At 41.1% G+C, this 10,667-nt stretch overlaps 1 protein-coding gene across 4 annotated transcripts in view; it reads left to right on the forward strand.

Moving 5' to 3' along the window:
* SIK3 (SIK family kinase 3) overlaps positions 1-10,667 on the forward strand; it is a 247,548-nt gene that overhangs the window by 187,862 nt on the left and 49,019 nt on the right. For all 4 annotated transcript variants that reach the window (XM_027082237.1, XM_027082239.1, XM_027082238.1 and 1 more), the window contains exons 5-6: positions 8,098-8,222; positions 8,761-8,884. In XM_027082237.1, the coding sequence (XP_026938038.1) occupies positions 8,098-8,222; positions 8,761-8,884 (249 nt within the window). The remainder of the gene's footprint in view (positions 1-8,097; positions 8,223-8,760; positions 8,885-10,667) is intronic.

Genomic DNA, 10,667 nt, shown 5'->3' on the forward strand with positions numbered 1-10,667 from the left:
TTCTCCATAGTGGCTGTATCAATTTACATTCCCACCAACAATGCAAGAGGGTTCCCTTTTCTCCACACCCTCTCCAGCATTTGTTGTTTGTAGATTTTCTGATGATGCCCATTCTAACTGGTGTGAGGTGATGCCTCATTGTAGTTTTGATTTGCATTTCTCTAATGATTAGTGATGTTGAGCAGCTTCTCATGTGCTTCCTGGCCCAGACATTTTAGTATAATTTTAATGTAACCGAATTTACCATCTTTTCCTTTATGATTTGTGCCTTTTGTTTCTTGTTTAAGAAATTCTTCCATCCCCTGAGGCTATAAACATAGTCTCCTTTATTGTTTTATAAAAACTTTGTAGTTTTACCTTTTACATTAAGTCTGTGATCCACCTGGAATTAATTTTATGATATGATGTGAGGAAGGTGTCCTATATAATTTTTTCCCATATGGAAAATCAGATGTACCTATGCCATTTACTGAGAAATTCATCCTTTCCTCAGTGATATACAGTGCCTACTCTTCTTTTCAGTGCACTGTTTTTAAAGCAACTTGTAAAGAAGCAGTATGTCTCAATCCCTGTATGCCTTTGGGAATTACATAAGCAGAACAAAGGGTTGGCAGTCAAGAAGAAGATGAAAAACAGTAGAATATAATAACTAAGGAATTTGGAAGTTGTATAAAAATAGTTATGGGATGTACATTTACCTAAATATAAACATATACCTGATGCTGAAAGCACAGTGTGGATGTGGGCTTTGAGGGCATCCAGGCTGGAATTATAGGCTAGGCCTTGTTCTTAGTAAGTTTTGGGGTTTGTTTAAACTTTAAATTTGAACATGTTACTTAATGACCCTCACTTGCCCAGACGTAAAACAAAAATAACGCTCATCTCAATGAGATAATAAATACATGGTACCAAAACACAGCACTTGACAGAGTGTCCCTTGAAAAATGGCTTTTTATTCCACAGAATTCAAAGTGCTGCACAAATGGGAAAACTGTGGCACTGAGACGAAGCAGGGCAGCCCAGTATACTTGGCTCTCCAGGGTCTGTGCCACTCAGCTGCGTGGCCACATTGCTCGTTTCTAAGTACCCTGAACAAATTTACTCATAGTTCAGAATTATTATTTATTGGTTGTCATCCAACTTAGTAAGAAAGGCCTTATTTTATTCGTAGTGTGACATTCTGGATGATTCATAATGAATCTAGGTTATGTTCTTAGTTCATTCCTATGACTTAGCATTAAGACAGATTAACTAACAAAAATTCTCAGGGGAAATTATACCACTTCTAGTCTCGAGTCATTACATGTGATACAGTTTTCCCTCAGATAAAAGTTGCACAGTACTTGGATGACATTATATGGTTGCTGCAGACCACCTTTTCCTTCTTTGAAATGTTTTTCTCCTCTCTCAGCTTTCTTATTATAATGATATATTTCTCTCTCCCTTTTGCTCCTTTTTCTTTCTATTACTGCACCTATAGCATAGGAAGTACCTATGGGTGTTTCCTAAGCCTTGATTCCCAGCCATCCTTCTTTCTCCACTTATTCTTTCAAAAAACTTTTATCCGTTCATTACTACAATTCATTTCATCAGAACATCTTCACTTGAATTTCTTCTCACCTTCTTAAACTCAACTCATGACCAAAAAAAAATTTTTTTTTCCCCAAATCAACTACTCTCTACTTTTCACTCCTTTTCATCCCATGTATTATTATCTGTCCTCAAGTACTGTCCAGTCTTTTTTTCAAAATAATTTTTGAGTTGTCTTTCTCATTTTCACTGTTTCTACTTTCTCACGGGCCTTCCACTTCACGTCACACTTAACCTAGTCTTGCTTTCAGGTTAATTTTACTGCATCTGCCCGTACCAGAAGTTCTAATGACTCATCACTGTAAGAGTGGTTCTCAAACCTCTTAGGAAAGAGTTGTTTTATCTGTTTACATTCAGATGTCTAAATTATTTCCAGGAGATCCAGTAGGTCTGAAGTAAGGTTTGTGGATCACTCTAAATACATTGGTGATTCTGATGTATACACAGGGTTGAAAATCAATGGTTGGAAGAGGACAGGGGATGGGATGGGTAGTGCTTATGATTAGATGTAATTATTAAGATAGCAGTTTTCTATTTGGATGGTGGGTTCAGGGGTGCTCACTGCATAACGAAGAATAAGTAACTACTTCTAAAAGAAAGCATAGGGGTAAATCTTTGTGACCTTGGGTTAGGCAATGATTTCTCACATATGACACCGAGAGCATAAGTTACAAAAGAAAATCTAGATAAGTTGGACTTCATCAAAATTGAAAACTTTTGTGCATCAAAGCACACTATCAAGAAAGTGAACAGGGCTTCCCTGGTGGCGCAGTGGTTGAGAATCTGCCTGCTAATGCAGGGGACACGGGTTCGAGCCCTGGTCCAGGAGGATCCCACATGCCGTGGAGCAACTAGGCCCGTGAGCCACAACTACTGAGCCTGCGCGTCTGGAGCCTGTGCTCCGCAACAAGAGAGGCCGCGATAGTGAGAGGCCCGCGCACCGCGATGAAGAGTGGCCCCCGCTTGCCACAACTAGAGAAAGCCCTCGCACAGAAATGAAGACCCAACACAGCAAAAATAAATTAATAAACTCCTACCCCCAACATCTTCTTAAAAAAAAAGTGAACAGATAATCCATGGAATGGGAGAAAGTATTTGCAAATCATATCAACAGACTTGTATCCAGGGAATATAAATAACTCTTACAACTCAATAATAGAAAGTTAACCCAATTTAAAAATGGGCAAAAGATTTGAATAGACATTTGTCCAAAGAAGATATACAAATGGCCAATTAGCACATGAAAAAAGATGCTCGACATCATTAGCCATCAGGGAAATGCAAATTAAAACCAATCCCCCACCCAGGATAGCTGTAATTTAAAAAATATAAAAAGATAGTAATAAGTGTTGGGAGGGGGCTTCCCTGGTGGCACAGTGGTTAAGAATCTGCCTGCCAACACAGGGGACACAGATTTGAGCCCTGGTCCAGGAAGATCCCACATACCTGGGAGCAACTAAGCCCATGCGCCACAGCTACTGAGCCTGTGCTCTAGAGTATGCGCACCACAACTACTGAAGCCTGCAGGCCTAGAGCCTGTGCTCCGCAACAAGAGAAGCCACCACAATGAGAAGCCCGCACACCTCAACGAAGAGTAACCCCCGCTTAGCACAACTAGAGAAAGCTCGCGTGCAGCAACGAAGACCCAATGCAGCCAAAAATTAAAAAAAAAAAAAAAGTGTTGGGAAAGATGTGGATAAATTGGAACTCTTGTACATTGTTGATGGGAATGTAAAGTGTTGCAGCCACTTCAGATAACGGTTTGTGCAGTTCCTGAGAAGACCAAACATGGAGTTACCATATGACTCAGCAGTTCCACTACTAGGTATATACCCAAGAGAAATGAAAACATACATCCACAAAAAAACTTATGTGAATGTTCATAGCAACATTATTCATAGTACTGAAAAAAAGAAATCAACCTAAATATCCATCAGCTGATGAATGGATACATAAAATGCGGTGTGTCCTTACCATGGAATATTATTCAGCAATTAAAAAAGAATGAACTAGTGATAGATGCTACAATGTGTATGAACCTTGAAAACACTATGCTAATTGAAAGAAGCCAGTCACAAAAGATCACATATTGTATGATTCCTTTTATATGAACTGTCCAGGATAGTCAAATCCATAGAGACAGAAAGTTGATTAGTGATTGTCTAGGGTGGAGGCATTGGTGGGAGGGTTGGGGGGGAGAAATGGAGAGTGACTGCTCATTGGTACAGGGTTTCTTTTTAGGTTGATGAAAATGTTCTAGAATTGATTGAGGTAATGGTGTACAACTCTATGAATACACTAAAAACCACTGCAAGTACACTTTAAATGGGTGAATTTTATATAATAGGCTATAGAAAAAAAGGCTAAATAAAAGCAGGCCACATGTGGAGCAATGGTGAGAGTGTGCCAGGAACCAAAGATTATAATTAATTCATAATCAAATTCTTTGTATCTGAAATCTAATACAATTTGTAAATTTGGGGAAAATAGAAGAAAAGGAAAGAAAGAAAAGTCCACATGGTGAAATCTAGGGTCCTTGTTCTATCACTTAAAGCTATATTTTGTCTGGCCTGTTGCTACTGTGTAATGTTTTTTTTTTTGCCATATACCTCTGGTGAACCCTACATCATACCCAGGGCACTTTCTTTATTGTTGCTTCAACTTAGCACACTAGTTCCAAGTGATCTGCCTTTACTCTGCTTTTGCCCAGCCACCACTTAGAAAACCCTTTCCGTATCCCCCTCTGCTTCTCTAGCTCCAATCCACTCAATTTAAGTTGTGCTTTCTTTTTGAGTCCTTCCATAGGAACATCTTTTCTGCCTTTGGTTCTTTCATAGGAACCAACACATTGCTCTACTGATTGGAAGGGTTCCAGAAATACATGTTAAATACATGAGTGAAGATAATGGAGGAACTTGGAGACCATGAAAGAGACATTAGGAATAAGAAGCTTTAGTAAAGACTGAAAGACATTTGGCTAAGCTACTGAGCCAAAATAAGATGAACAAGTCCATTCCAACAAGTGTCATAGCAAGCATGGCAAAATAAACTTTGCTTAAATGTGCAACGCTTTAGGGTTAGGAGTAAGAAACAATACTTGGAATGATTAGAGGAGACCCCATGACAGGTTTACAAGACTAAAGGGTTTTTGCTTTCTGTAATAGGAAATAGGAGCGAGCTGCTGGTGGGGGGTTTCTTGTTGAATCTTACTGAAATCTTGCTGTCGGTCATTGGGTCTAGCTGTTGAGGGCAGCTGTGTGGCTGTAACATGCTCTGGAAGCAGGTGTTTCCCCCGATGTGGCATCTCCAGATGTCAGGCCCTGATCATGTCATTCATTCCTGCACACTCATTTCTCATATAAACACCTAATAGCAATCTAAGCCTATAACCATCGCTGAAGATGGTTTCCTTTAATATTGTTTCCTTTGTAAAGATTTCCTGTTTGGTAGACTAAAAAACAAGCTCGTGCCATTAAGTCTATGCCTTCTTCTGCCCGACAGAGTAAAATCATAGAAAGGTTACTAATTGTAGATAGAGCATTCATTGTTCAAAATGACAGATTTCCTATGTACTTTAAGATGCTTATTAGGAAGTTTTAAAATCAAGTGGTTTTAATTCATTGCCTGCCCTGTTGCATTCTCCATTCAAAACACAAGCAGAATACTCCATGACTCTTCTGGACTTTGCTATCCAATCACACCAGTGTCAGAGTCCATTAGTTATTACAGACTCCATCAGCACGTCTTCCTCGCTGTGCAGAGAAGGCTAGTCGTGGGAAAGGACCTGGTGAAGGTCTTTGCCAACCAATTAAAAGATATATCAAGAGCCCTCTTTCTGGATAATTCCCAAAGATACCTGCTCTGCTGAATCTCATTTGTTGGGATTTTTAGCAACCTATCGCCAGTCTCTTAAGAAAAACAGGTTTCAGTGCATGCAGACTTTAACTTATAAATTAAAAGTACTGGGTTTCAAAAGTTGTAGGTTAGTTGGTAGAGCTTTAATTGCAGTTGCATTCATAGTTAACATTTGTTAAGTACCTACTGTGTTTAAATTAAACAGTATGCTAGGTAATGTGAGAGAGTCAGAGATGAAACAGGTATTTTTAAGGAACTAGGGAGAGAGGGGGTAGACCTCTACTAGAGAGAGGGGATATTTTTAAGGAGCTAGAAGAATAGGGTATTTATATATGTAAATACCCAAAATAAAGGAGGAATACAAAGTAATAAGGGAGTGCAGAGATAGTAGGTGGAGGACATTTCTTACAGGAGATTCAGGAAGACGTGGCAGAAGAGGCATTTATTTTGCATTGATGAATGAGAGTATTGGATTTCTCTCCTTGAAGTAGCTATAGTGATTCTGATGATGGCTCTGACCTCTAAGCCCCTTGTGATCATTAAGTTTTTTACAACCTTAGGAGGGCTGGCTGGGAGGTAGAGGCTCTAGTAGCTGGCCAGCTGCCAGTCAGTATGAAAAGGCTCCAGTAGCCAGGAGGTGACAAGAGGATTGGCCCAGGGATTTTATTGCAGTTTTATTGCAGTTTAATTTAGTGACCCTTTCTTGAGCCCCTGCTATGTATGAAAACACTGTGTGGAGACTAAGATAAATAAAACGATATCCCTCCCATTTACTAACTAGGGGAGGGTATAAACACATAATACAACTAAGTATAGCATGAGGCAGAGTTGTAACTGGGCTGTAGAGGTATAAGCAAAGGGCCATGGAAGCAAGAGAGGAGGAAGCCACTGGCATGGTATTTTGTGGTGGGAGTCAGTTAAGGCTTCAAACAGGAAGTAATATTTGACTGGGCCTTGAAAACGAGTGCGCTTTCAAATGTGGCAAGGAAGGGAAAAAGCATGGCACGGAGAGTAAGTAGCATAAGAGAGGCACATAAGCTGTGCATAGTCTAGTGATGCTAGAATGGCTAGGAGTGAGTTGGAAAGGTTGGGTGGAGCTGAGTCCTGAGGACCTTTAAGTGACAATGCTAAGAGAGCTAGACTGTTCTGTAAGCAGAAGGGAGCCACCAAATGTTTTTGAGCAAGCAGGCAGCACGATGTGATTTGTGTCACGTTCACTGTGCTATGAATGGGTGGCTTAGAGGGAAATGAAATAGAGGGTAGTAAGCAAGAGCATCAGTCGAGGTCAGAGATGATAAGAGTGTGAACTGAGGTGGGAGGAATGGAAATGGAAAGAAGGAGATAGGTTCAAGACACACTTACAGGGTAGAAGCAGTAAAAGCTGTACCTCCGGTTTGAAATGGAGATGAGAAGGAGCAAGGAGCGAAGACACCAGTGCTCCTGGTGACGCAGAGGTAGTGCCATGAATGAACGTGGGAACATTGCTGGAAGAGCAGGTTTGATTTTGGAAAATGGGGAGTTTGAGATGTTTCTTCCCAGGCAAGTACTGGAAGTTCTTGTCAGGAGCTTAAGCATTGTACCAGGGCCAAAGATATAAATTTGGAGAATCATTACCAAACAAATGAGAGTGGAAGCTGTGGGACCAGAAGAGCTGGCCCTGAGAAAATACAGGGCAAGGAGCGATAGTCAAAATCAGCACATGCTTTACTAGAAAACACCTTCTGGAGAAGGTAGGAAGAAGAAAAGCAAATAGCAAAAGGAGGCAGAGTTGTCAACGAGAGTAAAACTAGGAAAGGGAGGAGTGTTTCCGAGAGTAGGGAGGTGCCCAGAGTCTTCAGCTGCTGGGACTATGGGAATGTGGTAGGCCTGGGGGCAGGAGGGAGCTCTAGCCTGTCATAGCTGCACGTTGTTCATCTAAATATCTATGTGCATAAAAGTATTTATAAGTCAGCGAGACTCTATCCTTAGCCTGCCATCCTTGTTCATTTTCTGTTGGTATTCCTCCCCAAACCACACCCCTCGTATCTCCCGTCAACTCTTTCTTCAGACAGTGGGAGGGGGAGAAATGAAGGGGGGAAGTTGAAGCACAAAAGGAGTTGAAGTTAAAATATTAAGTGTTTGTGGTTTGTTTGTAAATAAGTTGCATATTCTTTATTTTGAATAAGCTACCTTAATGATAATAAAGTCACTTTGTCTAATTTTTAAGTTCACTATATCTCTAGTGGTCATAAATGTGTTTGTCATAAGAAGTAAAAGTAATCTGAAAATCCTGGGTCCAGGTGAGTAGACTTAACATGTATTTACTGATTCTGACGTGGTCTTAATATCAGTCATTATCCAATTTTATTTTTGTTCGTAAATAAATACCACTCACCTCACTCAGTCCAGATTTATGAAGGAAACGGTGCTGGTTTTGCTGACATAAACCAATCATATTTACTTTTAGTTAACCATGTGTCTTTTGCATTCCAGCCCATCTGTATTTCTATTTCACTATTACTTTAAATTTAAACAGCTGGTTATATAATTTCTAAAGGTTCTCTTTTCGTGTTTGATATTCAGACTTCAGGATCCAGAACCTTTATTCTATTGACTAGAAACTAGTATTCACTGGGTAAAGGTAACATGAGTTATATCCATTTGTCTTTCTAGATTTTGGCTTCAGTAACCTCTTCACTCCTGGGCAGCTGCTAAAGACCTGGTGTGGCAGCCCTCCCTATGCTGCACCTGAACTCTTTGAAGGAAAGGAATATGACGGGCCCAAAGTGGACATCTGGGTATGTGACTGCCTTCCCTTATACCCCATAGCATTAGTTACCCTTGACTGATGACAGCTGTCCTCATCCTGGACAACACGTAGTACTGCACTAGAACTGATCACCTGTTCTTCGAATTCCCAATTCTTGGTGCAGTCTGTTCTTCAACCTTTGTCTTACGGACTGAGCCACGGAGTTCAACCTCCCCCTTTGCATCTGCAAAAAAAAAAAAAAACCCTAGGGCAAGCTTGGATGGGTACCCTTGCCAAGAACAGAAATTCTTTCTGTTGTTGCCACTTGCGTTCTCCCTAGGATGAGTAATGAGAGAAATTCTAGTTATGTTCCCAAAAAGTAAAGTCTGGAAGCAAAGAAGAATGCTGACTATTCTAAAGATGATTGGCCTTGACAATGCCCCATATTATTTCTCATAAAAAAAGAAGAAAAAGTTTGTTCCATTATCTCGTGCATGACTCACCATTATCTTCATACACATACTATAATGGCCTTTTTTGTTTCCTCTGATGTGATTAATTGTATGTACTCTCTGTTTGGGATGCAGAGCCTCGGAGTCGTCCTCTATGTGCTTGTGTGTGGTGCCCTGCCATTTGATGGGAGCACACTGCAGAATCTGCGGGCCCGGGTGTTGAGTGGAAAGTTCCGCATCCCATTTTTTATGTCCACAGGTAAGGGAGTTGCCATCACACAGCTATGACTGGGTTCATGGAACATTAGACATGCTAAGTTATCCCAGGAATTGAGTGACAGAGTATAAATTACCCATTTAACCGCCTTTTTTGGCTCCAGTTTGCTGAATTGACACCTCCAGAGGCAAGGTTCTATAGGAACAGAGCATCTAGGCTTTGGCATCAGATAACCCTCCTGAGTTTGGCTCTGGGCTCTACATAGGACTACCAGTGTGGTGTGGCAGACCACTGCGTCTTTCTGAGCTTCAGTTTCCTCATCAATAAATGGCTGACAGTTTTGTGAGGGCTACAACTATGAGAACTAAATTAAATAATGTGTGTAAAGTCCGTGGGCACATCGCATAGTAGCAGTAGTCGTAGTAGTTTCACCCCTGTCTTCACCTCATCTCTCACCCTTTTTCAGGATGATATTTCTATTTACTGGGGCCCCATTGAGATGTGGTAATAAATGCCAAGGATAAAGCAGGCTTTGCATCTTAATCTTGCTGCTACTACATTTCCTGCCTCTATGACATTTATCCCCCAGACTCAAAAAGTACTTTTTAAATGAGTGGGCAATAGGGTAAGTAGCTCTTAGAAGAATTTAACACTGAAGACAGACACCAGACACCCAGAATCTACAGTGTTTCATCACCATCTATGTGCACTTAAGAACATTCTGGAGACAATGCTGTAAGCAATCTATTTAGTTTTGCTTAATCATGATTTCACTTTAAGGAACAACATACAGAGTGTATGTCCGCTGGGTTGGCAACACACTATAAGCACGTGGGAATGACGTTTTAGAATAAATGAGAATTGCATCTAGAATAAATTTCAGAAATTTTATTTCTAAAATGCATTTTAGAAAAAAGCTGTGAGAAAAATAAAATAGAGAAGGGGTGTTAGGGATGGTGGGTGGGTGGTTATTTGGAAAGGTATGTCAGGGAACCCCTTCACTGAGAAGTCAACATTTCAACGAAGGCTTGAAGAAGGCGAGGGCGTGAGCCGTGCAGTCTGAGGAAGAGCTTTCCAGGCTGAGGGGACGGCAGGTAGAAAGGCCCCAGTGAGGGAGCATGACTGGGTGTCTAAGGAACAGGATGGAAGCCTCTGTGCTGGAAAGGAATGAGTGAGGGGACAGGAGAGATGCCATCAGAGAGGCAACAGAGAGCTCACTTTGAGGGCTTAGTCAGTCAGCGTTAAGGCCTCTTTCACTCTGAGTGAAATGCAAAGGATCAGAGGATTTTAACAGAGGAATGATATTATCTGACTTTTCGGTTTCTTCTAACTTTTTTTATGAATATTTTCAAACATGCAAAAATATCTAAAGAACTTTACGGTGACTTTTGTGTTTTAAAAAAATCACTTTGGCAGCTCTGTTGGTTGAAAGGTTCAAGGGCTGAAGGAGGGAGACCAGTTAGTAGGAGACTTTTATCCACGTGAGAGATATTGGTGGCTAGTTCCCAGACTGGGGTGTAGAGGTGGGGATGGTAAGAAGTCGTCAGATTCAAGAGATAATACAGGGGCTTCCCTGGCGGTCCAGTGAGTAAGACTCCACGCTCCCAATGCAGGGGACCCAGGTTCGATCCCTGGTCGGGGAACTAGATCCCGCATGCCGCAACTAAGAGTTCGCATGCTGCAGTGAAGATCCATCATGCCACAATTGAGACCTGGTGCAGCCTAAACAAATAAATGAATACATAAATATTTTTTAAAAAAGAGAGAGATAGGGCTTCCCTGGTGGCGCAGTGGTTGAGAGTCCACCTGCCGATGCAGGGGACAC

This window comes from Aethalodelphis obliquidens, unplaced genomic scaffold (assembly GCF_003676395.1).
Source record: "Aethalodelphis obliquidens isolate GAN/ISIS:26980383/991018 unplaced genomic scaffold, ASM367639v1 scaffold46, whole genome shotgun sequence".
Lineage (NCBI taxonomy): Eukaryota > Metazoa > Chordata > Mammalia > Artiodactyla > Delphinidae > Aethalodelphis > Aethalodelphis obliquidens.